The sequence below is a fragment of the Dermacentor andersoni genome, chromosome 4 (assembly GCF_023375885.2).
Source record: "Dermacentor andersoni chromosome 4, qqDerAnde1_hic_scaffold, whole genome shotgun sequence".
In the NCBI taxonomy this organism is placed as follows: domain Eukaryota; kingdom Metazoa; phylum Arthropoda; class Arachnida; order Ixodida; family Ixodidae; genus Dermacentor; species Dermacentor andersoni.
In genome coordinates this window covers 182377473-182405349 of record NC_092817.1, presented here as the reverse complement: position 1 = coordinate 182405349, position 27877 = coordinate 182377473, and the positions used below count along the sequence as shown (strand labels likewise).

The window sequence follows — 27877 nt, the reverse complement described above, 5'->3', positions numbered from 1 at the left end:
AGGTGCAAACAAGTTTTGCATGTCGAGATATTAAGCACATTAGCCTGAACTAATTTCTCACCACGCACCGATACATCTCCTTATAAATCGAAACGAACCTGCACCTCCATCTCGGCCTTGCAAAAACATGTTTTATAGTACAATGTAGCGTAAAGAATAAGATAACACTAGAAAAGCAGACGAACACAGACACACTTCTCTTCACCTTGTTTGTTCTACTCTAATATTCGATAACAGCACACAATAAAGAGTTCATCGCAATCTTAGTTGAATTATAGTATGTGATGTCCGCATATACGTCACCTTTCTATGAAATATGTATCTATACTTTTGTCATTTGGAGCCGTATAACGTAAAACTATTCAAATATGTTTTATTCCAATCTCCTGACGTCAGATTTGCGTAATCGCCGACGCAAGCGTCGGGCGGTGACCCCCAGGGTTGTGTGAACAGACGAACAAAACGCTATCCTCGATTATAGGAGGTCACTTTTGTTTGCTTGAAAAACGAATAACATTGCCTACAGTGAGCGCCTTGTGTTATCTAGTTGGCTTACAAGAGGCGAGGAGCCCGCTCAAGTGGACAGAGATTCGATGGGGCCAAGCCAGTGCACCGAAAATTGATAACCGCATGAAGGGGGTGGTGCCGGCGTCTACGATTGGTCCGGTTTCCCTTTCTTTGGCTTGAGGTGGCTGGTCAAAAATCGCGGCGACATGCAACGTAAGGCTAAGAATGCCGCTAAAGCGAATTCTTAGCAAAGAAGCGTTGGCAGAACGAGGTTATAAATGTGTCGAAATTGCTTGCAAGCGTTACACGGTCACGCAAAAAGGTTTATTGTGCGCAAATAAACTCATGCTCTCGGCAGGTGCGACTAGCCAGTGCCTGAGCGATGGACGCCAACCATCTTTTATTCCTTTCGGAACGGGTCAGCCTGCGTCTATTCATTCAAAAATTCAGTTTTGTTCGGCATAATAATGCATCTTTAACGCGTACACGTCACTTCGACGCGGTGCGTCTTCGCGGTCTTGTGACGTCGCGTGATAGGCAGGTGCAGTGGGTGAAGCCCGAAAACTTTTGACCAATAGCCAAGGGTTAATGGCTAAAAGGCGTCGAATCAGAAATAACTATTTTTTTTTTTGTTCGGTCCAATGATGCATAATCAGTGTGTATGCGTCATATCAAATGGGGAGCTATCGCGGTTCTCGTGTCGTCGCGTGACAGATAGGCGAAGTGAGGGTGGTTCAGAAAAGTTTTTCACCAATCGTGGAGGGCTGATTGCAGAATTGGAATAGAAAAGTTTGGAATAGCCTTACGTTATAGCGCCCTTGGCTGCTCAGGTCTCGCGCAGTTGTCATTTATGCCAAATTTCGTTTTCCAATTCAATGTTTAGTGGACACCTATTGAGTAAAAGGGCGAAAACTCAATACCCCGCGTTTTCGAAGTGTTCTATTCATTTCTATAGTCAGCCCTGATGGCGCAATTAGGTTGGTAATTTACAGTAATAAAATAGTAGGCTGTACAAAGTTTACCCATCAGATCACCGAAAAATTACTGAAGTGAATATTCTTTAAAACCTTCCTGCTGGGATTACTCCAATAAATCAACGTAGAAATTCTGAAGTGGCTCTTCTGAATGAACACATGACGCGAGGTCATCAGAGCCGGAACGGTACGAATATGGGAGGAGTTTTAATCTTTCTATAAGGATACAAATTACTCCGCGTATGCTAGCATGACAACGTTTACAATCTTTCGCAAGATCATATTTAGTTTTCCAGTTGTGTTTATGTAGAATATACACATCAGAAATTATATCGCGCTTTCGCTAAAACGCGCTCAAGAAAGCTAGGACATTTTCTCCAATTTTATGTGTAGCTTTAAAGACTTGCTAATGGAATATCCGGAATACCAAATAACTTTTTTTATGCATGGGAAGTAAATGAGCAAGTTTTTCCCGCGGATAAATTTTCTCCGGTGTTTCCGAAGGCCCAACGGGGAGTACAACATTTACCGTGCCAGTGGGCTTTTTCTCGAAGTCAGGAATGTTGCGTAGCAGATTTGTCAGTGTTTCCTCTGCTGCACTAAATGTGCACATATATCGGCTTCGCAAGCTTTCTTTACGACAAAACATTCTAGCAGAGTTTCCAAAAGAAAATTAGCAAGTGGCCGTTGCGATTTCTACCAGGGCAACGTATGTGGATTTGCCTAATATTCGTGCTTGTGGCTATAGAAGTTACTTAAGCGTTATTACGCTACACCTCACTGAACTTGTAAGCAGTCGTATTTTTCTAAACGGACGAAAGCAATGTGTTCCTACTCGTATGCGTACTTCTTGATAATTTTCGCAACAAAATATTTTGTTGAACTAAATACATATTTAAAACACGTTTGACGAGAGATGGACGAAATTCAAGCAAACCTGCTGGCTGCGCACTGCACCGTTGCCGCCTTGGTCGAACCGTCATGCTTGCAGCTCCCGCACACACTATCACGATAGTTCCCGCTGGTAATTCTTCTAGGAAAATCAATTTTAATAAAAGAAACTGTTCTCCCAGTGCGAGTCCATAATTCGCCGCTTGCCTAAAGCATACGCATGTTTCGAGAACTGCTGTTGGAGTTTTTATTTGTTAACTTTCTTTTTACGCAGATGGACTACGGGAAGTCGAGGCTGGACGCCGGTAAAGCGCTGCTGGGAGCCCTGGAAGCAAACGCGACCATCGCCTGCCTCATTGCAGACTGCAGGTTAATCTCGCTCGGACACGGCCCTCGCTTCAAAGACTGGCTGACCCGGGCCTCGGCGCTGAAGGAGCTGAGCCTATGCTGCAGCCAATGCAGGCGCAAACACGATGCCAGCCTCGTGTTCGAGGCGCTGCCGGCGACCGTCGCCATCGCCCGCTTGGACTTGCAGGGGTTCACTCTGCGCCCCACTGACGCGGCGTCGCTCACCCAACTGGTCGCCGGCAGCGACAGCCTGGAGGACGCGAGCTTCGCCTTCGGCGGACGGGCTCACCGACAGAGCGAAATGTACAGCCCCAAGGTGGTCAGTGCTGTTCTGAGACCTTTCGTATCGTTGCTGGCCCTTGCGTGAACGCGTACAAGGTGAAATACTCCTGGCGTTATCCGACGCCTGATTATCTCCGTGCTAATGATTGTGGCGGCATTTGGTGAAGCGGAAACGGGAAGACGCTTTCACGATGACGGTGGGTTACGGTATTACGCCGCTGGGAGCGTATATTTGGAGGCAATCGCTCACGAATGGGAGGCTTCTGGCGCTAAACCTTGTGCTCATATTTCCAGCGCAGAACTCAAGAAAACATGCACACAAAGAAAGGAGCTGTAAAGGTGTAACTAGCTAGTGCTGTATACATCAATTTGCTCTTTCTCTATGTTTCCATGTTTTCTGTGCGTGTTTTCCGCAATCTTGCGGCGATAATATAAATACAAACTGCAGAAATTACCAAGCCCGCCTTCCTGCGTTGACAACTATGCTATCGCTAAAGCTTTGCCTGCGAAGGGTGAAGGACCATTAAAGTTAGTGCAACCCATAGGCTAATTAGAGTTTTAGCACTTCACAAGTTTATCAACGCTTACTTATGGAGCATTCACGAGCACAACTTTGAAAACCATTGAGTAATGAAAGATCCGTTCTCCTGCAAAAAAGAAAGTGATCTTCGACAGTTTGCGGGAGAAAGATCGAACTTCTGTAGTTTCCTTAGCGACACTGTAAGAAACTTCGCAGTGGCCGTCTGACACCATAAAACTCTCCTTCGAGCAGTGAAATGTTCTTTTGAATTTTGCACCAAACAAATCACATTTCTGCTTCAAACTTTGAACATGTTTACGGCAAACCCTCCCAGCGGATATATAACCATATAGGCGTAGTTTCTATTTCATCAGTGGTAGCTTCAATGCGTTACTTGCCGAGTTCTGTTCTGCTGGAGTTCTGTTTGCTGGTGTGCTGGAGTTTCATTCGTGGTTATCGAATTACATGCCGATATCCCCGGAGCTTTTGCTTAAATATCGCAACTGAAAACAGATAGTAGTCTCTCCAAGTGCTCGTTTTTGCAGTGCCCATTTATCTTATAGTCCAGACTATTCTATAGTCCAGGCCAACGGGTAGAAACTTCCGCGGTTGTAATAGTTCCCTGCAACGTACATTAATATGGTGCGCAAGTGGTTGATATGATAAGCCCTAAGGCTCACTCACACTAGGCCGACCCGACACCGATTTCGGTCTGCCGACTGTCGGCGACAGCGTTTTTTCCTTCGTGTCGGCGCCTCTGTCACACCGTACCGACGCCGAGCTCTCCCTCGACCGTCGGCAGATTGTCGACGTCGGTACAGTGTGACAGAGCGCCGACACGAAGGAAAAAACGCTGTCTCCGACAGTCGGCAGACCGAAATCGGCGTCGGGTTGATGAGCCTTTAGCGAACGTGGATCAAAAACTGCTCCAGGATACCACTTGCCATCGGTATATTGCACTGAAACGCTGTCTTTAATTCAGCGGCAGAGAAAAATTAGGCTATCGAAAATTACACATCTTCTCTTGTTCATCGTGGATTTGAGTAGAGAAAACAAAAATTTGAGTCAGCGCCAACTGTTTGACAAAGACCTGCGCATTATCATCGGTATGTCAAGTGATACCCGAGATAAGTTCTTCTGCCTTAATTTTGAGAGACTGAAGTAATACTTAGGGGCTGATAAATTCTTCGAAGCACAACATGTTGTCATGCATAACTGCGAGTCGGCCTAGTTGGAACAGATTCATCTTAAAACGTTTTTGTGCGCAAGAAAGTTTACATTACATACGTGCTCATGTACAGGGTGTTCCAACTATGATGCACCAACATTTAAAAATATGCAAATACCACGTGGCTGGACAGAACCAAGGTAATGTTGTCCGTCGCTTGGAAATACTCAGATATCTTTTGTATTCCTCATAATTCCATAATTATTCTTAACAAATTATTCAACTTCTCAAATACCATAATTCAATGAAAAGTGTCACTGAAAAAATTGTTGAGCGACATAAAATGTGTTTTTCCCAACGTGAAAGAAGCCCGCGAATACACGCAAGGTGCATCTAGGGGCCATTCACGCGTGCATGATAGTTCGGACGCTGTATGTTCAACGTGCCCCAGATATATCAGCGCAGTTAAGGTTGCGAAACTGTGTGGTGAGCAGGCACCTAGAACTCCGAAATATTTCTGTATTTAACATTGAACTGAATACAAATAAACAACATTTCTAGGCCTAAGTGCACGGTTAGTTTTTCACCTTAATAGCAATGGAATGCGTGGCAATCCATTTCAGGGTCTATTACGGCACGAGCGATTTGGTAGTAGCAACAATGGAACGTGTTACCTGCTTTTGCAAAACATATGGAAGTATATGTTTAATTTGTTCACTGCACATAATAACAAAGTCGTCACTCGAACGCTCTAACCAGTAATGGACAGAGCTTCCATCTGTATGCTCCGTTTCAAATGAGGCCATATTTCAAATCATGCTACGAAGCCCATCTTTATTTCCGCAATAGAAGCTGCAAACGAGGCCCGACAGACCACAGGCTGAACAGAAGCTACCGAGTAAAGAATGCCTCGCATTTAGTAAGAATGTCTTAAAGCGGCCGTCATAGCAAGAAAAATTCGTCTATCTGCCCGGTCTTCGTGCACGAAAGTAGCGAGGAAACGTGTACACTACTTCTAAATATTACTTTTTTCGTAGCCTAGCACTCTTCATTGTTTTTGCGGGGGACTTGTAGAGCCATCATAGTCTATGCTCTTTCATGGCTATCCAATAAATCACTTAATATAAAAACAGCGAGATTTTTCTTATACAATCTACTGTACAAATACTATTATCACAATTTACCCGACTGGCGCGACTAGTCCAAGCGTTATAGCGGCAACGCAAGAACTGCGTAGTTGTGACGTTGTGTTTGAGCACGAGGTTGCTGGTTCGATTCAGGACCGCGGAGTCCGCATTCAGAAGGAGGAAGTGCACAAACGCGCGTGTATTTTAGGTGCCGGTACTTTGCGCAATTTAGGTGCACGTTAAAGAATCGAGCCTGGTATGAACATGATTCGGAGGCCACAACTACGGCATCCCTCTTGGTTTGGTTTCAGCTTTCGTACGTTAGGCCCCATAATCGGATGTTCTATTTCAAGCATCGCTGGTTCGTTTTCCCTTGCCTTATATACACTACGCGTTTTCGCTACTAGGGGCTGAAAGGAGACTAAATTCAGAAGCGTACTTGCTTCTTCCAGCACTTCGTCGAGGCAAGAAATGTTCCGCTGTGAAGTATTTATAAACGCAGCATGCACTCTATCTGGCCCTTTTTTGGGTAAGCACCCGAACGTGGACCTTACATTGATCTCAGGGCCAGGAAGTAAATGTGGGTGAAATTTGCAACATTGACATCGTTGTCGGTTTTAAAAAGTGGCATAAAGATGAAGCAGTACCTTTTGCAAAGCAATGTGAAAAATACTGGTTTGAACAAAACATACACTACGTTCCTTTTCAACACTTGACGGCTTATATTTTGTGTAATCGGTACTGTTCTCTAAGAAACTCTGCAAACACGAAGCGGGACTTCACATGTCTCGTACATGCACTCACAGTTGCTGCGAATTTTTTCCTAGTGGAGCGCAACCTGCATGTCCCTTTAATGAACCTCATCGAGTGTAATTCGATGCCAGCAAACTGACTTCATCAGAAACGCCAGCCATTTCTTGGTTGCTGGATTTTCCTTGTTGGTCGTTTCGAATTACGCCACCACCTTTTCGACTCGTCAAGCGATTACCATGATGAGCTGCCGGCACAATGCCAGCCGGATCTATCAGTATCTGATCACATTATGAAAAGCAAACAACTGGTGTTGCGCTGCTAAGCATATGCCGCGACCTCATGCTTAACGATGGGGCGAAATGCAAAAACGCCCGTTTACTTAGATTTAGATGCACGTTAAAGAACCCCAGGTGGCCAAATTAATTCGGTGTCCCTCACTACAGCATGTCTCATAATCAGATCATGAATTTGGCAAGTAAAACCCCATATTTAAAAAAAAGTAAACTACAATAATGCGATGACCCGCTATCCGTACAACATCAAGTAAATAGCTGAAGTCATTCCCTTTTGAAAAATGGTCACCTGAGTAGATGGTGCTCGCTGATTAAGGCTGTCAACTTTCCCCATCCATTTGTTCTATTTCCTTTTAGATTTGTGGCACCTTGCGTCTATCGTGGATCGATTTTCAAGCTTCCTTGGAACTTCTGTGGTTTCCTCAGAGTCACGGAGGTTTGAAATTTTGTGTAAATTTCTGCTGTTTTGCCATTTATAGGCAGCCACGAGGCCATTCGATCACGAAAGATGCTTCCCTTCATGCAGCTTATTTTCGCGCATGATTTCCGGTAGCTGATTCTAATGCATAATGCATACTTATACCACTGTCACACGGACGCGGCTAAAGTCCTTTTAACTCCCTCCAACCAAGGACGTCTTTATCTCGAGGGAGATGCGCGCCGTGTCACACGGCAGCCCTTTAGCAAAGGAAGTTTAGGGAAGCTCCTAGCGAAAGCAGATGGAAGATCTCCCTTGCAGACTGAAGGGAGTACTCTTGTTCCCAGCGTGCTTGAATTTCGAGTCAAGGAATAACCCTCATTTTTATTAATTTCACTTTTACCAGCAATTATAACTGTTTTTATTGCATATAATATAGTATTTCAGCACTGACAAAGATATTTGAGTTGAGCAGCTACATTCGAGTCTCGCACCGGGCGTTCTCGGAATGGCTGCTGCGTTTGCCCTGACTTCGCCATCTTTTGTTGTTTTGGTCAACGCGATCGCACGTCTCGCGCATGCGGAATGAGTGATTCACGTCTTTCCCAAGACTTTTAGCAATACATAACGTGTTTCCTTCATGACTGCGTATGAGGTGAGCAGCGCCGAATGGGCCCCCAGCGGCAGCTTTTGATCGCTTATAGGCCGTGTGACACGGAGCTAACTCCTTTGAGGTGAAACTCCCTTGCGGTCCTTTAAGGGAAGGAAGTTTGAAGGAGATCCGAGTTGCTCGTGTGACATGGGTATTAGCCTACTTCCCCCACTTTGGCAAACAGCTGTGTCTGCTATGTGGCCCTTGAAACATTGCTCTCACTCGCAAAACTAAAAAGAAAATCACATATCGAATTGTTAATTTACAAACCGGTTCCGTTAGCACAGCAGAAAAAGCAGGTAGCATCCTTACCATTTTCAATTGCGCCAGCCAGCACTTTGAGACATTTGAAACGTGATGCCCGTGACATAGAAATGATTTTCTGATAAAATTAAAATTGATAATAGAAGTATTACACCTGAAAAAGTCGCCTTTATTATCGCACCGAAGGACACTCCTAGTCAGATGTGCTGAATTTCACTTCTACAGTGCCAGGGAGACAAAACTGGCTGAGGTTGGAAGGGTGCGCTTAGGGACACTTTGCTTTAAATGGCGTCCGAAGGTGAATATTGGTAACCAAACTTAAGCAATGGGAATCTCAAGATAACCACTATATATGATAAATAAAGGTGCGCGTGCGACAAGCCAGCCAGGTTGAGGGCCCTAGTGCACCTAGAAGAGCGTGGCTAAATTGGACGCTGCCGGCCGCTGTCGCTGGAGCACAAGCAAGCTGCTACCAAGACGCAAACTGTACCATCGCTAAAGTTCATCGCTGGTGGGCGCCATTAGCGGTGCAGAGGGACGGACAGTGTAAGGACTCAGTGTTGTGTGTCAGGAACGGGCAACCCCAATGACATGGTGCACGGCGGAAGAGGAGGAAGATCAGCATACCGCCTACGCTGGCGAGGGCTTCGGGGCCGCGGTGTCTCGACGATACATGATCCAGAAAACTTACTTTCAAAAGCGGAAAACGGGATCACTTAACGCGCATTTCCGACAATCATACGACGTGCCTGACTACAAGCCAGCGAAACATAGCTTGGACTTCTTCGTACCTTTCAACGCTCATCGTGCTAGTTAGTCCACCTGCCACTCAAAAAAGTGCGATGAAAATGCAAAGAAGTTGTTGTTTATTCGAGTGAAGTATACGAGGGGTAACTTTTAAAAAAGTATTACGATTTACCTGTCAAAACTACAATTTCATTATGCACACAGTAGTGGGTGACTCAGGAAATAATTTTTACCACCTCTGGTCCCATATTCACAAAACGTTCTAATGCTAAAAGCGTACGTGCCAGCCAGTAGTTATGTAGGAGATATTATTAAAGAAGGCGATAGGCCAATGAAAAACAGCGCTTACGAACGAAAAGCTTTACGAATTCGGACCCTCGTTCTTTAACGTGCACCCAATGCACGATACACGGGCGCTTTTGCACAATGCTCGCATCGCTGTGGCCAGGGATTTTATTCCGTAGGCTGGTGCTTAGCAACACGACGCCATATCCACCACGGCGAGTACACGGTTACTTTTGATTTATGACTGGTCATAATTACGTTTTCAAACTGATTCGGGCATCCAAAGCAGGGGCCCTATAACGTAATACTATTCCAATCTGTTTTTTTTTTATTCCAATCTCCAGACGACAGACTTACGTAAGCACCGACGCAAGCATCGGGCGGTAACCCACAGGGTTGTCTGAGTAGCCCTATGAAACGCTCTCCTCGTTTATAGGAGTTTACTTTTTTTTTGCTTTCAAAGCGAATAGCATTGCCTATATTGAGCAAATTACCTTATCGAATTGGCTGACAAGATGCGAGGAGGACGCTCAAGTGGAGAAGGATCCGACGGGGCCGAGACAGAACAGTGAAAGTAGTTAACTGGCTGAAGAGGGTGGTGCCGGCGTCTGTGATTGATCCGCTTCCCCTTGCTGAGCTTGCAGTGAATGGTCTGAAATCGCGGCGGCGTTCAACGTAACGTTAAATATCCCGCCAAAAGGGATCCTCAGCAAAGAATAGCTGGCAAAGTAATGTCGCATACATGCCGAAAGGGCTCAATATTGTTATGGTGCCAGGGAAAAATGTTTATTATACGCAAATCATGCTGCGTGATCGCTCCCAGTAGCTATAGTGCCAGAGCAATCGATAAGCAGCCATCTTCTATTCCTTTCTGAGCGGGGCAGCCTCCGGATATTGAGCAAAATATTCAGTTTTGTTGGGCATATTGTTACGTGTTTTACGTGTGCACGTCACTTTGACAGTTTAAGTTTTCACGGCTTTGTGATGTCGCGGCACAGACAGGCAAAGTGGGCGCATCCCGAGAATGTTTGACCAATGGCAGACTATCGAAAATTGCATCGAATGAGAAATAATTATTTTTCTTTCGTTCGGTCGAATCATGCATAATCAATGTGCACACATCCTATCAGGTGGGGCGTTATCGCGGTTTTCGTGACGTCGCGTGGGAGTACAGGCGAAGTTGAGGTGGTCCAAGATTTTTTCACCAATCATGGATGGCTGATTGAAGAATTGGGACAGAAAAGTTTGGAATAGCTTAAGGTTATAGTACCCCACGATGCGTTGCTAGGTGTTGTTTGTAATTTATTACCGACCATGCCGCCGCAACACGAAAAGCATTCGGCCACTCCCCTTAACAGTTTCGCTGTTAAACGTCGGAACCACTTCATCATATATCTGCTAGGATGGCACAACTAATAAAGCTGGAATTTTAGGGGGTCAATACCTATTGAGTGGCTTCGATATGGGAACCATCAATTGGGAACATTTCAAACGTCTCCTCCTGCGAAAGATTAAACGAATAAGAACCTGCAGACGCATCACGCGGGCCTATATGAAATGAAAAGCAGACACGATGCACACATTACGCAACGTAAATTTTTATTTGTAAAGCATGTCTTTATTATTGCAAAGACCGTTGTTTCCTATTGCGAAACGTCGTAGGCCTTGTCTTGAGTGTTCCGCTTCGAGCGTTCCAAAGGAATTTCGCGATGTCCTGGCGTTCGGAATGGGAGCGTGATGTATGTCATGTTTTAGTTGCAGTTCGAGCAATCGGCGAGCACCTGGGTAGTGGACGCTTTGGTGGAGGCCCTAAGCAGGACAACATCCTTACGACGGCTGGCCGTGATGGGTGGCTTCTCTACCAGCGATGCACGGCGCCTCCTGCAAGCAGCCCACGACTGCCCCTCGCTTGAAGAGCTAACCTACGAGATATTCACATTCGGCCGAACGCATTTCAACCGCGGAAAGGTCTTGTTGCCGCGGGCTGCACACGTCGTCACAGTCGGGAGGTAAGTGATAGAAGATGTCCACTGATCGAGCAATATCACTGCTCTTTTCCGCCAAAGCCTACAAAACGCGCAAGAGTCTAGTGCCAGCGATATGGCACGTACAATTGTCTAGGGCATGCGCGCTCCTGCCCTGTCGTCACTCGGCTTGCCGGAGCCACACGGAAAAACATCTGCTAGCTCGATCCACTTGCTCTCGGGCACTGTGCACCATTTTCCGCATATAACTGCAATGTTATTTACGCTTGCCTAATTTGAACTCGACAGTTAATAACTGCGCACGAGGAGTAGCGTTTGTTGGCATAAAATATTTCATCCTAAACAAAGCGCAATGAGATTTCTCGAAAGGTCGAAGCACGCTAAGTGGTGTTTGCCGTAATTTTGGCCTGTTTAGTTCTATGATGTCGCTGTTATTGTTTTTACGTACTCTAAAAAGTCGTGCAGAATGCTTTAAGAAAAATGCCTTTATTTAAGAACCGTTGTTGCGACCAGATTATTTGGTTTAGCTGGGTTCTCTTTGAGCTGCGGCCTTAGCCGTTAGCTGGTCCGTCAGCATTTGGACATCGTTTTTCAGGAAAGCGTTTGTAGCAGCTCCTGAAGTGTTGGAAAACGCCATGTCCATATGGGTAAATATCCGAACATTAGCAGCGTGTTCATTTGAGCTGGTTGATGTACCTTTTCCCGCAACACATGTTTTGAATGGCGCAACACAGGCCAAAGGAAAGACGCACAAGACACATCACTCGTTAGGACACAGCAAGTCCTTTCACAGGCTGAGAAGTAGCTCTCCGGTATAGCGTGCTGCGTTGCATTTTTCTTCTCGGCACATTTCGCCAATGCAGTTTGTCTATGCAGGAACCGTATTGATGACGATCAGTAGCGGGTACCTGAGCGCTGCTAACATCGGCGACTGTTCTGTGTGCATCCTTCGGTGTCCTGTCCTCAAATCGCGCCGTTATAACCGTGTTGAGAGCTGCCTTTTCGAGACATTCAATGAAATACTCTCGGCCAGTAGTACTTCTCGGTTGCTGTGAGGTTTATTGCACAGCCTCCCCAAGAAACTTTCCTGAGGGTGGCGTATGCGCGGGAACCTGCAGTGTACGCTACAGCCGGGAAATTCGCCTGCTTTTAGAGCGATATCTCTCTTAGTCCTGGTACAAACCCAGAAAACGCCTGCTTCCGTAAATCTGACCTTCAAGCTCTACCACAGCCAAACTGGGACTTACTCCCGTACTCAGAAATGCAGCTTAACTTGAAGCCCACGCTTCACTTGATTTAACGACACTTAGCTGTCGTGAACGCGCCGAAAGAACCGCAGTGAGCGTCTTGGGCGCGTTCGCACCAGGCGTAATTTATATTAAGTCAAGCGTGGGCTTCAAGTTAAGATGTATTTCTGAATACGGAGTTTACTAACCTGCCACTAACTGTGGCTGCTGCGTACACCGCGTGGGCGCTCATATATTGAAAGCGACCTGCGCCGAGTCCTGGTAGCTTCGTATGCGCTGTGCTTTCGACGCTCAGTTCGCGTTGAGGCGAGACGAAGCATGAAGGTAAATTCGCTCGCTGCTGCTGCCGCACCGAGCAGCGTCTGTGTGTTGTCTTGTAATGCAATTTGTAGATGCGGCAGTTGCTGACGACGCCGAGCAGCGAATGTGTCCTATCCCAAAGCAAGAAAAACTACGCTGTCACTCGGCAAACTTGGTTTGACCACGTTCAACCACGACAAATTTTCATTTAATGGCGTCCTCTGCCACATGAATGCCGTGATTCGCTATCAACTTAGCCGAGTCAGACGTAACTCCACTTTGTTTGCTCACTTCTTTATTCCTATTCTCCCTATTGCTCTTTATTCAAATATCACCCGCACTAAATTAGGCCCCTTCTATCCACAAATCCATGGATAACGTCCAAGCCTCTCATCTAGACTGTATGCTTAAACCTTGATTAACCATTTTCGCGGAGCAATTTATTCTAGAGAAACGAGACGGCGCTTTCGGCGGCGCGCCGCACGTCGCCTCAGCGACAACGCACTAATACGAAACCATTGCCGCTTCGACCTTGCTTCTGTGCGATCAGCTGTCGGAAATGCAACTGATGTTTTCGCTAACGCCCTGTGTTCGAGTCACGCCGGATTGAATCATGCGGATTGGAGACGTGTGCAGTAGTTGGCTGCACAAATAGTGACTGGCATATTAAGGAATGGAATGAATCTGTTTAGCCAAGTTCGCGGACCGTTGCTGCAACTGTCCGTACGTGATACCGGTATATGGAGACGTACGGCTTTCTTACAGGATACAGAAATTCGTTCATCCGCCAGCGTTGTATCACTAACTTTCAAAGAAAGTGCCTCAGCCCTGTATCATCGGCAAGAGTGAGTACCACTCGTTCACATTGTTTACAATGTGAAAGGTAGTAGCGCCACTTCCTGTCATAGTACGTTTCGCACACAGTATTTACGCACTTCTACTCCAACTGACACGGAATCTAACGCCTACTCTGTCGCCAACGTGTCAATAATTGAATGGGTGCACACTTGAATATATGCGAACGATTTAAGCACAATAAATGACGGAATACACCGATAGCGCATGAATGGTCGAAGCTGAATGTTTCGTGACGGTCCACAAGATTAAGCGAGTCACTAGTGAAAATACAACTTTGCTACAAGGTATTACAATGTACAAAACGGCTACGTTTCAAGCCTTCTATATCTATCGGAACTGAGCACGCGCGCGAGCGATTAGACAGAAATAATCAGATAGTGACCGCACCAAGGAAGTTTACTGAGTCAGAAATGTGAGAAGCGGCTACTTCAAAATATTTGAAAAATAAATAACGAAAAGCAAACCACACTAATCCTGATTCAATTCATGAGCAGAAAGTTTGGATAGCTTGGAATACGTATTTTGCCTCGCTTTTAGAACAAGCACCATATACGCTGCTCGCGCCGTTTGGACGTAGCTTAATCAGCTTCCAAAGTACTTTTCCATGTCCTCTGAAGCTGTGGCCAAAGCTTCATGTCACCCACCACGATATCTCCCGAAATAGAGGCTTGCTAAGCCGCACCGGCGCCGTACACAGCCATTGTAAACCTGAGGCAACGGAGGTATTTAAAGGGACACTAAAGGTTACCAGAAAGTCAAGTTAAAGTGATAAAGCAATGCTCTAGAACGTCTAAGGCGTCAATATAATCGCGAACAGAGCTTTAGTAACCGAGAAATTGAGGTAAATGCACGACACGATTTGAGACCCCCCAGCGACATTCCTGTACTAGCCCGATGACGAAAGCACTCCTCATCATAATTTGTGTCACTAGTACTCAACTATTCGTATTAAAAAGATCATTTCATTAGATTATAAGACGGAAGAAAATGCTACTTGTCTACTTCTATTCGATTCTAAGAAAAATATAACATTTTGACGTTACCCTTGAGTAGTATGGGTGATCGAAAGGTTTCGTTTTCGCTCGACTCTGCGCGCTCGACATTGCGCCGCGCGCGCTTTGGACTTTCAGTTGTTTCTTTATCGCGTCGCGCTGCGCTGGTTCTGCTGGCTCGCGAAACTTGCATTCGGAACAAGAAGCGAGAATGCCACGTCCATGTGATGTCGTGGGATGCGCGAACGGTCCGTGGAACTTGGCGAAGGGCAGTTGCAGCGGCGAATCTAACGTTACTTATCACTGTGTGCCAACGAGTGAACCTCTCCGTTCGAAGTGGTTAAGTACCGTACCTCTGCCACAGCGCGCTGGTAAAGAGCCGAAAAATCACGTAGTGTGCTCGCTGCACTTTCGCCCAGAGGATTACGAGTTCAACGCCGACTTACTGAAGTCGCGCGAAGAGCCTTTCAAAGCAGGCCGTCGTCGTAGTAGTACGCAACGACGCCGGCAGCGCGAGCCCTCAACAGCAGGTCACGTTCATCAGTGTTTAAATTGCTGAACTTGAGCCCAGCATCGCGAGCTAATGTGTCGTTGTCAGGGTCATCTATTGCAACGAGCGTCGAAGTTGGCGTCATAAAATAAAGAACCAGCTTATCGTGGTGCGCTTTCCCTTCCGCTAGCCACCATAGTTCCGCTTTCGCGCTGCTGTCGGCTCTGTCTTGGCTCTGTTTCTGGCCGCGCGTTTGCGTTTTCTGCAGAAAATCCGTAGCGCCGTCTGCGGGAGCCGCTTTACTCACCGACGGCGCAACGTCACTATGAGACCATGACGTCAATACTCCACGATCGGAGGGCGGGTGATTTGAACTGCGCTAGAGGTACGCGGACGCTTCAGAACGCATTTTCTCTTAAAATAAGTCTCTTCTTCGCACGAAACAAGCGTTTCGAGGTTTCTGGGATGATATTTCAACAGTCCACGTTGACTTAGCATTAACCTTTAGTGTCCCTTTAAGGCAAGCAATGGACGCATGATCATGTGATCAAACAGGGCAGTGCCCACGGGATTGCCGCTAAAAGGGTCAATATCTAAGATAAAAGCTTGCTCCTCAAGACAATACCTGGTGACTTAAATCATGAAGTACGTTGTTAGCAAAGTGCCACGTGCGTTTCCATTCTTAATAAATGGGCACGGCCAGCGCCCAGCTTCAAGTTTTCCCCGTTGCCGAGGTTGTCCACAAGATGTGCTAAGAAACTGCAGTTGCGTGTAATGCACACTTCTTGGAGGCTCTTGAATATTCCCTTCAAGGCGATGTCCTTGTCAGGGAGTTTTTGTATTGACAATGACAATTGTGTATGAGTTCACTCAAGTCCGCGGTGTAGAACGAATAATTCTGACCAAGCTTTGTAGGATTTGTTCTAAACACTTCTGCAACGAATGTACTCTAAATTCTCTCAACAATTTTGACGGTTGACGCTTTATATTAGAGATTTGATAAGTTCGAAGCTTTATGCGTAAGCCCTTAGCAGAACATGTACAAATCGTGTGGTCCGGGAGCTCGACCCGCAATATATGAAACAGAAAATGTGCTTTATTGTTTTATTCACACCCTTTGCTCCATTTCCTCATCCTGTCGTATTTCGTAACTCGTTATTATTGCTGACCATTCAAATACGCTTTAACACTGTTTATTTATGCACCAGCTGAACATCAGCTGGGAGAACCGTATTCAGGTCATTTGCCTAATAATTACGTAATTAAACTTACCTTCGAATCTAGCAGAGTGCGTTTGTCAACGTGGACACGACGAATAGCACGTTTGCCGTTTATACTACTGTCGGTATCTTGAGCAAACGAGAACACGAAGTTTTCGAAACGCCGGTGTTATTTCCGTGATAGTTTGGTACGCAGCAGCGACCCGTGCTGGTACTGTCACTTTACTTATACCAAAGGAAAAACGCGCCAGCAGATCGCGGGACACTACGCGCTGATGCGCCCAAATCTCGGAACCACTTACGCGACGCTTGCCGGAACATGACCCGGCGTGGCGAATGAGGCGCTGGCCGAGCAGGACGCCTGCTTCACCGCCGGTAAAAGTGAGGTGACGTCAGAGCTAGGGAAGAGCACAGTGTACAGGCTTCGGAAGAAACCTACGTAGACCTGGCAACAGCTACTTCACGAAAGTGTATCTGCAAAATTCATCCAGTAGACCAGGCATGATAACTCGATAGATGCGAGTGAAACCGAAGCCAAGATTACTGCGAATGCTACAAAGTAAATCTCATAAAGACTTCTTCCTCGTTTCATAAGTGACGCTAACTCAATCTACGCCACTTTGCCGAAGCGTCAACGTCAAGGCTCACCTTCTCACGTGGAATTGCACTGATTCCAACGGCGTTGCGGTATCCGGGACGGACTGAGGATTTCCGAGTTGACATTTTCTGAACCTAAAGTAATAATATTGCTGTAGGAATTGGTAAAGACGCAAACACTGGCACGATCTAGCGAAACGGTTCGAAACCGCCGGCATGAACTAGCGTCCAACGCCATGTAATTCGGTCTTCCACCTGAACAAGCCGGAAAGGGAAGAGATTCTCAGTGCCTAGTTCCCATCGCGCGCATGCCTCCGTAGTGTTCTTTGATATTGACTTTTCTTCTGAACTCGTCGTAGGTGGTATATTTGGGTCCCGAAAATATCGGCAGATTATGCTGTCATTGCAAAATTTGTCATATGAAGTATTTTGCAGATTAGAAGTGTGCGACATCATTTTAGTTAGGACTATGTCTGACCTCTGTTACCGCTTTAGAGGCCATAAGGCGCACGTAAGCACTCTCGCTCACTTATTTATTTTATTACATCAACCGCCGTAGTTGCTCAGTGGCGATGGTGTTGGGCTGCTGAGCACGAGGTCGCGGGATCGAATCCCGGCCACGGCGGCCGCATTTCGATGGGGGCGAAAACACCCGTGTACTTAGATTCAGGTGCACGTTAAAGAACCCCAGGTGGTCAAAATTTCCGGGGTCCTCCACTACGGCGTGTCTCATAATCAGAAAGTGGTTTTGGCACGTAAAATTACATAATTTATTTTTTTATTTTATTACATCCTACTGAAGGCTTTCTGGTCTAAGCAGGAGGGGCAATATCCACTAACAAATATGCAATGCAAAAGGCTATGGCGCTAATATAAAGTCAGAAAAAAATTAAATCTTAAAGAACAAATAAAACAACACGAAAGAGTAATTTTACCTAGAATGTTCTATTTAGAACGTGAGTTTCAAGTGGTTCTGCAGAATCGCGAACGACATGCCGAGAATCGTAAGCTTGTTCTAGTGAGGGAAAATGTAGCTTTCCGTATTTTCTCATGTTATGGCGTCTTACTTTTTGACGCTATTAGTACACTTCTTATGAGATACAACTTTCACCAGAGTAAGTTGCTGCAAGCAGGCGACTAAGTTGTTTTGCGGTGTTCCTGTTTCATAGGTACGGTGATTATTGCGTTTGCTCCCTCACCTGCTGGTAGTAACAGGACCGTTGCTATATTTATATAGTGGTCACGTAGTGTGTGGTCACATAGTGGACACACGTGTGTGGCGGGGGGCGGGGGGGGGGGGGGGAGCGCAGGTGCAGGAAAGCAGAAAGAAACATTTATTTTCCACCTTTCGGCCGAGGTCCGGCAGAACTGCAAAAACTCAAAACATCCGACTTAAATCTGCCGCTGCTGTAGGTTTTCAAGAGTCGCCCACGGCTACAATTTTGCCGCTGACGAACATCGACGCAGGTGCGAGCCCCGCGCGGAGCACATGAAGCCCCTGGTGGAAATGTGGAACGAGCTGTCGGCCGAGACAGCGCTGCATCCGCTCGGCCTGCTGCACAGCAGCAGCCTCGACGTGTGCCTGGCGCTGACTGAAGACTGCGCCGACCACGCGGTGGCGCTCTCGCTGGATCTCCAGGGGGGCGTGACACCGCAGCTCGCGCGCCTCTTGGCCGCCTACCTGGCCTCGACGCGAAGCCTGCGAATGCTCAGCGTCATCATGTCCTGCTGGGACCATCTCGAACACACCATTGTCGAGGGCCTCTTCCAGAACAGCAGCATCGAGGAACTCCATCTCGAGAGTACGTTCAGCTGTGCGTTCTAGTCGCGTGACCATGGTACCAGTTGGCCGCGATTTGGTAGCGATGCCTTTCCCCGATGCTGATGGCTTTCGCGCTTTTCGCGTTTTTGAGTGGTCAAGAGACCCTCCAACCAGGACGGAGCGTTGAACGTGGTTGGTAGAAAACAGCAGCACTTCAGTTCGGCGAAAGGGTGATGACATGTTGCATTACGCTTTAGAAAAAAAAACTTTTGTAAAAATTTGTTTGACTCCGGATAAACGAAACTCTCGTACATGGAAATGCCGGATCAACAGAACGAGATGAACTTTGGTTGGCCTTTCATAGGCACAATTTTAACAAACATGGCACAAACAAAACGCTTTTCATGTGAACTCTGCTTAAACCGGACTGGAACCGACCACCACTTACTTCGTGGGTGCTTAAACGGCTTTATATGCCACACAAAAAACATGAGTTCGACAAACACGTAAAATAGGGATGCTAAACATATGTAATATATCAGGTAGTTCTGGTGGTGTGGCGTCAACGACTGCTATGTGGCATTGACGCTGCTTAGTTTTCGCGCTCCGTTCCTCTTGATAACGCCAGAGCAAAAGCGAGAGCGCCAGGCGCTCATATTGGCGACGTAAATGGACTGTCATGCAAGACGTGATGCGCAGCGAAGTTTCGCATATTGAAGTCCTTGTGTTCACGGATAATGAAGGTCTCGGAGAAGATAGCGCTGCCTGGTGAACGTCTGCTTTTTGAAGGATCGGATGCATACATCTCAACAGGAACAAATGGTAAACGTACCGTTTTCGTGGTTGAAGCACCTCCGCCGCGGCAACTTAATTTTCGCCTATTTTTACAGTCAATGGTATCTTGTTTTGGCCGGCGTATTTCAATTTTAAATTAATCAGGTTTTAATACTCGCTACGTCGGTGACGTATAAGTAGTGTTAGATTACACGTTCAGACGTGTTTAGCCTGCTGAACAAGGCCCGCAATATATCCACCTTCTTATACGAAGACCCTTACTAGTGTAATGGTTTAATGGTACTGAGCGGTATGACGTGAATAACAAAAAGCTAGCTCCTCTATTTCCCTTCACCGCGTTCATTCATAGCGACGATCTCGAATCTAGAAGCCTTGACGTCATTAGATAGAATACGAGGGTTTATTAGCCACGTGGTTGCCCTCCTAAATTCACGTGTAAACGCGATGCCTGTGAGCAAGAAAAACAAAAAAGGTTTGTTCCACATCCGCTCGCCATGGCTTTGAGCGTCGCCGGCTAACACTTAGTTGTGTCCACAAATAACCTAGTTCGTAGTTAGTAGTACGCATAAATACCCAAGTTAGTGGACGGTGTGCTGACGTCGCCGTAGCAGAATTACTAGGTCATCGCACGCGTAATGCGAAGCTTGTGGGTTTGGCTCCGACCGGCGACAAGCTAGCATTTCGTTCTCTTTCATTTTCCCTTCATTATTTTCTACATTTCCGCTTCAACCTAAGCTAATTATCCCTATACTTTCCTTGGCTTCATTGTCTGCTGGTTTTATATGGTTGGTCTTGCATAACGAGACACGAGTGCCGATTTTGTTCGCTGTAGTCACGGGAATTTACATACCGGAATTGTGATTAGGGTAAAGGTTCTCCGCTATAAAACTTCCTTGTGTTTTCGCTGCCCTAATGTAGCACACACACACACACGCACACACACGCACATACACGGACACACTAATTCCATTTCGTTCTTTTTCACAATCTCTTTTTTATAACCTAAATGCTCCAGACGTAGCTTCCACTGCTATGTTGTTTTACGCTTTAAAAATTTCCAAATAGAATTTATATGCTGAAATGAATGCCATAAAAATTACATAATTAGCTTTTTCTGATCTGAAAGTTCGTGTCAACTTCAAATAACTCCGACGAATGTGTAGTCGCAATCATCTATGTTGTACTCGCGAGTATTTTTTGAACGCTCGCTTTGTTGCTTGAAACACATACTATTCAGTTAATAGTTTAGCATTTTGAAATTTTTTGGACGTTATGTAACTCCCAGGACATAGTACGCGCCAGTGTTCGTTTATTTTAACATCTAACTCACCAACAGAGCTTCCGTTTTGTTGTATACGTGACTATTTCTGAAAAGCGCAAATCTCCCGCCATTACAAGAATCCGTCAATTAACGAAGATCTGTAGGGAAGCTGAAAAGCGAGTGCGTATTTTTTATACTTTGGCGTGCGTTCTTTTTACCTTCAAGATACTAAGTCCATCGGCATTCGGATCTTTATTGAACTCTCGACCATAACGAAGTTCTACATTAAAAGAAGATTGCCATCTAAGCAGTATGCACTGCTTTTCAGCGGAAAATTATTACCAGCTAAAGACAGCAATTTAAGCGTATTTGTCATAATATCCAACATTATTTACAGTAAATATTGTAAAACAAATCAAACTCATAAGAAGTGCGATGGATCGCTACCATGCATTGGCATAGACAAGAATGAATGTATGATCTCCAAGTCAGACGCGAGATTTTTTTCAGCGGGAGAAATAGCACACATATTTTCTTGTAATATATACATATATATAACACCAGCGCGAGTAACTGCGCTCGTGGTGTGTTGTGTGTTCGTCCTCGTTTCTTTCGGGCAGTTTTAACCATCCTTCACGTATGAACCAACTAACCTTCAAGAACGTCCTACTGTTTTTTTGTTTTTGTTTTTTTCTGAGGCATTTTCTATAAAACAAACCCGTACTAACTCGCTCAGCCACGAGCTCCTTTCAAATATTGAACGCCTCTCGGGAGGCTCGCAATACAAAACTGGCGAACTCGAGCTTGCTGGAAAGTCAACTCGGACCTTTCTCGAAAACCTCCTTCGCGCGCAACCTACAGGCAAGCGCAAGTGCTCCAGTGTGACGTCACTTCCGCGCAGACTTCGCCTTGGACGACCGAGACGCGGCCGCATTGGGCCGCTGGCTGAGTGGCAACCGGCGACTGCACACCCTGTCCGTCAGCCTGGAGGTCCGCAAGTACGGCACCAGGGTGGTTCCTCCGGGCGTCGGGACGCTGCTCTCGTCGCTGGCCGCGTCGATGGAGGACAACTACGCGCTCACGTGCGTCCACGTGGACGGCCATTGGGCGCACATGCCAGCGTGGTGCCTCATCGCAAACACGGTGAGCACTCGACGAGTTGGCGACGACAGTTTTTCGTCATCAACCACGCGCAACGGCGCTTGGCGCTTTCTGTAAACGTAGCATGTATGTGTCATCTGCGTTGACGTTTCTTTTAGTAGCACGCGTGCCGGGATGCAACAAAGCGTAGCAAGGTATCGCAAAAGAGAGAGAGAGAGGGAAAGAGGGAAGCCGGCCTTTCCTTTTCTGTACCGAAAGCGTCGGCTTACCGCTTCCTACGGGAGACACACAAGTGGATGCACCTTGCAAACTCGCCGTCTGTAATTCGTAGATTCAAATAGGTGCTTAACGCAAATAATGGAGAAAAGTTCATCAGCGTAATTGTGTTAATTATTCAATTAAGCATTTTGATATTTCGTAAAAGTAATGACCGCCTCACCGAATAATTTAGATCAAGGTGTAGAATTCTGTTGTCTGCTGCAAGCAATTTTTAAAACTTTCGGTGTGCCCAAAAACGGACACGTTATATAACTCGGTATACGTGATTGTGGTACGAAATACATTCCGTGAAAAGCGGACAGAAAAAAGAAAACATCGAAGCGCCTTGAAGGAAATCGAAGCACCAACTTGCACAAGAAGTCCCTTTTACCCCATGTAACGTACGTCGTAGCCCCGCCTGGTCCATACTGTTTTGTCGGACTGTGTACGAATTCCAATCATGTCCCTATAAACTTCCATGTTATCTTAACATACATGAATGGAATAACTTGCCAGAAAAAACGACGAAAAAGTTATTACATGTTTTACACCTCCTCTACTCTAGTTTGGACACATTCAAAACATTGTGTACGAAATATACTTTGAGGCTGTTCTCGTGCAACATCATGGTCACTTTTCGTTTTGTTTTTATACTGCTGCGTTAACCACTATGTTGTCATTCTTATTTGAATCATGAAACGCTAATCTTGAGCAGCGATCTTTCTGTTTTATTTTCTCGATTCGATTTTGTATATGTATTTTTGTATTAATCACACTGTACGTATATTTTTAGACCTGTTCACTTACAAATTGAGCATGTGTTCAAAATGCTTCCAGTTTTGTGCAGGCTCTCGATGCCCCTCTTGGGAATTAAAAGTTATGTGCCGCGCGAGCCTTAACGTCAAGTTAAGGATATAATGTGGGGTTTAAAGAGTTTTTTCAAGGTGCTGCGTGGAGCGTTTTTTCTTGAGCCCGCTTTCTTTTGTAATCATGAGGAGGAAATCATTTCATTTCAATTTTATATTTCACTGTTTAGCGCTTCACTTCTTTTTCAATTTTCTTTCCCAATTCGTGAAAAAATTGTTTTTAGACGCTTTGCTTGCCTTTTGCATCGACAAACTTGGACTTAAAATTGCTTGGGCAACAATATTTTTTTTTTCGATAATGAAGCTAAATATATATCGAAGGTAACGCATGCAGCAGCATTTTCATTTTGAGCACCAAATAATTTCTTCTTTCATTTGATTTTGCTGTTTGTTTTTCATGCTGTGAACACAGAACTTGATTGTGCTGTAAAGTGAGAAATAATTGCTCAACTGAGGTTCTAGTTGGGGCGCTACACTCCTCATACATTTCAGTATTTCAGTATACATTTCACATAAATGGCTAATTCTATTTATATATTTTCTTTGTTCTTTGAGCAAATAATGAAGGCAGTTGACTGTATTATGAATTACTTGGCATATTATAAATATAGTCACCTAATTAAGCTTAGCATAGAAAACTTAATTAGCATGAGAAGATCCATGAAATTTGTTCAAGAAATAAAGTTGTCTGCGTAACCCATGTCTCCCCCGTGAAGTCTTACGACAGTTTGATATGGCGGTGTACGAAAACTACCGGAAAAGGAATTCCAAATTAGTGACCTGCTTCTAAAGTACGGGCCTTTCAGACTTCTCCAAAAGCTATGGATGCTTCCAAAATACGATGCTTGGCTTAGGCTTTTTAGGCTGCAAGAAATAATTGCTTAAGACTGCTCATGACATTGAAGCAGGTGCATATCCCATTGTGTATTCTGTAGTGCATGAAAGACAATCACGTATTCGCTTCAGGCATATCACTGTCACAGAAATATTTTTTCATCACGCCGTAAAGATTGATATCGTAGGTTTTAACGTCTCACTACACCTCAGCAGCTAAAAGAGACGTCATAGTGGGTGTCGCATGCTTAATTTAAACTACAATCTGTTTTTAACGTACACGCAACCCATGGTATAGCAGCGCGTTTTGATATTGCACCCATCATGATTCTGCCGATGCTGCTCATAATGACATATATGTGTACCAATATCATGGTGAAAACACTTCTTAAACAGAGTGCAACAGCTGAATGACAGAGGAGGCATCGTTTTGGTGTTTTGTTCTCCTGTGTTCGCATTGTTGCTCCACTAGCTTCCGCACTAGTCCTTAACTAGGTCGCAGTTGCTTTCTGCTTTAGTAATATCATTTTCTCTCATGGAATTTATTTAGCAACAAATCAGTAAATTATTAGGAAATGCACGTAATATTGCGCAATATAGAGCATATTTATGCAGCAGGCATTCACTTGCATACTTGCATAGTTGATCAAGAGTTACCAGAAACATGGCATTCATCCTGATTCTCGTTCTCAGAGTTCGTTACCACCTTCTACGAGTTCTTATGTACTGCGCACGTTGTCGAACAATTTCGAAATTTCCTCAAGAAGCTATACATGTCCAGAAAGCTAGGATGATATAATTCTACGATCCTGCTGAGCTCCATTCACAAAAAGAAAAAGAACAACTAGCTTCTAGCACTGATGCCTCTCCGACAACAGAATTTATAGCTGTGTTCCCAGGCCCACTCCCTTTTGACCACACTGAGAAAAAGGTGAGCCCGGACAAATGCATTATAATTAGGTTTCTGTCTTGTTAGGTTGTACACTATAATTGTGTTGTTAATCTACCATACTACCGAATTAGGTAGACTACTCAGTACAGTATAATTCGGTTGTTAATTGCAGATCCGGAGGAACTCTGGCCTCCTGCACAACGCCGCTGCGTTTGTCCTCGGAAGCGAGCTGAGGCGTGCAGCCATTGGCTTTGAGCTCGTCCACTGGCACCCACTGCTGGCGGACATTGTGCAGCGCGCTGGTTCCCTGAGTCAAGAGGAGGCCGAGATAAAAATCAGGGAAAGCGTTCAACGAATTTGTCACGAAGTACGTGCAGTGCAACTGATGAAACCACTCGACAGTGGGCATTTCTTGGCAACGAATGCACCGTAGCGTATACTCCACCCTAAAGCTCTGGTCGCGTGACCGACGAAGCCATAAGCCTCTGGCAAAGCTGTATGTTAGTGCTTATTTTGTGGTCCGTATTGCTCATGACCTTTGCAATCATGAGTTTGTGCTGGTATTGCTCTTGATAGAAGTAATTTTGGGATGCTCCCTTATTCAAGCAAGACAGCGAATAACATACCAAACCTCAATTATTCTAGTGCATCCTGTAATTCGCTTTACCGGTGTCGGTTGTTTAATTACGTCAGCTTACTATGCCGCATAGTACAGAAAGCGAGCACAGTTAGAAAAGGCATGAAGCCGCAACTGTGAAATAACATCTCGGGCGTGGCACTTCTGTAGAACATTATTATCGGATAGAGTTGCAATAACCGTTAAGCACTTAGGCGTGGTCACAACGTAACTAGAAATGCGCTTTACAACCGTGTTCTTTACGTGTCGACGCAGTTCTGGCGTCTTGTCGGCATCGTAAGGCAGGAGAAGGTGGTCAGCAACAAAGCAGCGACAATGAGCAGCGCCCAAGACCTGAACGCCGAGCAGCTTCAGCTTGGTCGACTCGGTGACGAAGTGCTCGGGCGCATTCGCTCTTTCCTCAAGATCGGTGACGTGGTGGATACAAGGACGGAGGACTTGACGAAAATGTTGACCCCCGAGGAAATAACCGCGGGCATCGTTAAAGCAGCTACCTCTGTTCTTTCTACGAGGACCCATAAATAGTCCCACAATCCATTGCGCAGTTTGCCACTCCGATCCAACGTGGCTTATAGGCGGAGCAGCGTACTAGGTGAAAACAAGTGTCTCGTATTGCTGGAAAGGGGAGAGCTGTTACTCGTTTAGCTTTTCTGTCACCCACAGTTCTACTTACCAAAAAATAAAGGTATATATGTTGGGATGATGCGTGTCGTACCTTATGCTCTAAATAATTTGAACTTGAATTCATATGCAGCAAACAACAATAACAGCTGTGCTGCTGTTCAGCAGAAAAAACAAAAGCAGCCTTGGACAGCTGGAAAGAAACTGGCCGCCACACTTTGCACAGGAAGTATCGCAGGTGTGCCATTACTTTGGGTCAAATACAAGATGGTAACTTGTCAAACGGTATTGCGTGTTTTATACCATGTATAACTTAACACTAGAGAGTCTTAGTTTAGGGGACGCAAGCGGCTTGCGTACGCAAGAACTAAGGGCGATGGTACTGCGCATGCGCAGACCCGGACGTAGGGCTCTGCGAAGGCGCAGTACCGTGGCTCCTAGTTCTTGCGTGCGCAAGCCGCATTCGTCCCCTGAACTAAAACTCTCTACTAGCTCCGGGCATTTCTCAACCAGTACTAGTGGTCTGCAATATTTTTAGCGCGTGACGGTGGCGACGTGCCAACCATGTGGGCGTACACTACGCTTCGAAAAAACTTCTCCGCTCTTTGAGGCTGTATTGTTGCCGAATAAGAATCCTTGTCTCCTTAAGTTTTGTGCATTTGCTGCAGCGCCCGGCGCTCGCTGCTTTCTCTTCAAGGATGCTGTGCCGTGGTGACACACGCCTGCCGTTCGGGGCCTAAAAGGACCGGACGCGCAGCTTTACATACAGGAAATGCATGCACTGTACGGGGTGTCTCAGCGAGGACTGCCAAAAAATTCATATAAACGGAACGTCCAAGTAGAAATGCGATTTTTTACAAACGCGATTGACGAGAACGTCGAACATCAGGAAACAGGTGAAATGTTCTTTTTTTTTGCAAATTAGTTAAATTATGATCTTTCATGAAGACACGAGTAATTAGGTGATATCAATTCAACAGCAAGTCATGCCCATTGTCAATTAATCTAAATACTTCACCGTATACATAAACGTAGGAAAGACTTACTCAAGCACCCACCAAAATAATCTGAAAATGAAGGGGCAGCGGAATGCAGCATTAATGAAACATAAAGCTCTTTGGGGCCGCAATAAACATGAGGTGGTGCGATGGATTTGGAAAAGAGTCATGGTGCTAACGCTAACGTTCGCAAATGTCATTCTGGGCTTAAAATCATATATCTTATCGGGGTTAGAAGTTAATCAAATACTGGTAGGCCATTTGACATTGGGAGCACTCGGTAGAACCACAAATGAGGCAGTGCAGATTTCCATGGGTGGAGCCTCTGTTGAAGTCTGAGAAGCGCAGGGTAAAATTAGTTTTGAAGAAACACTCAGGAACGTCTATCAGAATAAATGGGCGGCTAAGGTACATAAATATCTTTACCTGAAAAGCGTGGACACATTTTGGAGGAAATGGTCAAGAAAGCTGGCAACCAAGTATAAGGTAATCAGGAGGCTGTCGCAAATCATAAAGGACTCCGAACGCGACCCGTGCAGAAAGTTCTGGAAGCCCAAAAATACCCAACATACGAGATACAGGCATCCCAACCGCCACCGGGGAAGTATGTGAAGCTGAAGTGTGTCTCTACTTTGTTCAAAAGTGCATGGCAGCTCAGCTTCAGACTGTGAACGGCCTCCATGAGTCTGGTAACGATAAACCTGCGGGGCCTCTTCCCTCTCCACGAATTCCTCGTAGCCACATCACGCACGGTGTGCTGTATCGGGCTATAAGGTGCGTGGCGGGGGGGTCGGCGGCAGGCCCAGATGGTACTCCTCCTATGCTGCTAAAGCGCACCGGGACGCTGACAAGGATGTTATTGCTGGAGGTGCTAAGTGAAGTACTGGCATCTCGAACAGTGCCACAGGAGTGGAGATTCATGCGTGTTCGGCTG

At 45.7% G+C, this 27877-nt stretch overlaps 1 protein-coding gene across 1 annotated transcript in view; it reads left to right on the top strand.

Annotated features, from left to right (window-relative positions):
• LOC126530633 (uncharacterized) overlaps positions 1-26024 on the top strand; it is a 38913-nt gene extending 12889 nt beyond the window's left edge. Inside the window, exons 4-9 of the mRNA XM_050177898.3 lie at positions 2647-3039; positions 10985-11238; positions 18386-18720; positions 21638-21879; positions 24860-25054; positions 25580-26024. Of these exons, the coding sequence (XP_050033855.1) occupies positions 2647-3039; positions 10985-11238; positions 18386-18720; positions 21638-21879; positions 24860-25054; positions 25580-25849 (1689 nt within the window). The 3' untranslated portion in view covers positions 25850-26024. The remainder of the gene's footprint in view (positions 1-2646; positions 3040-10984; positions 11239-18385; positions 18721-21637; positions 21880-24859; positions 25055-25579) is intronic.
• The last annotated feature ends 1853 nt before the right edge of the window (positions 26025-27877 follow it).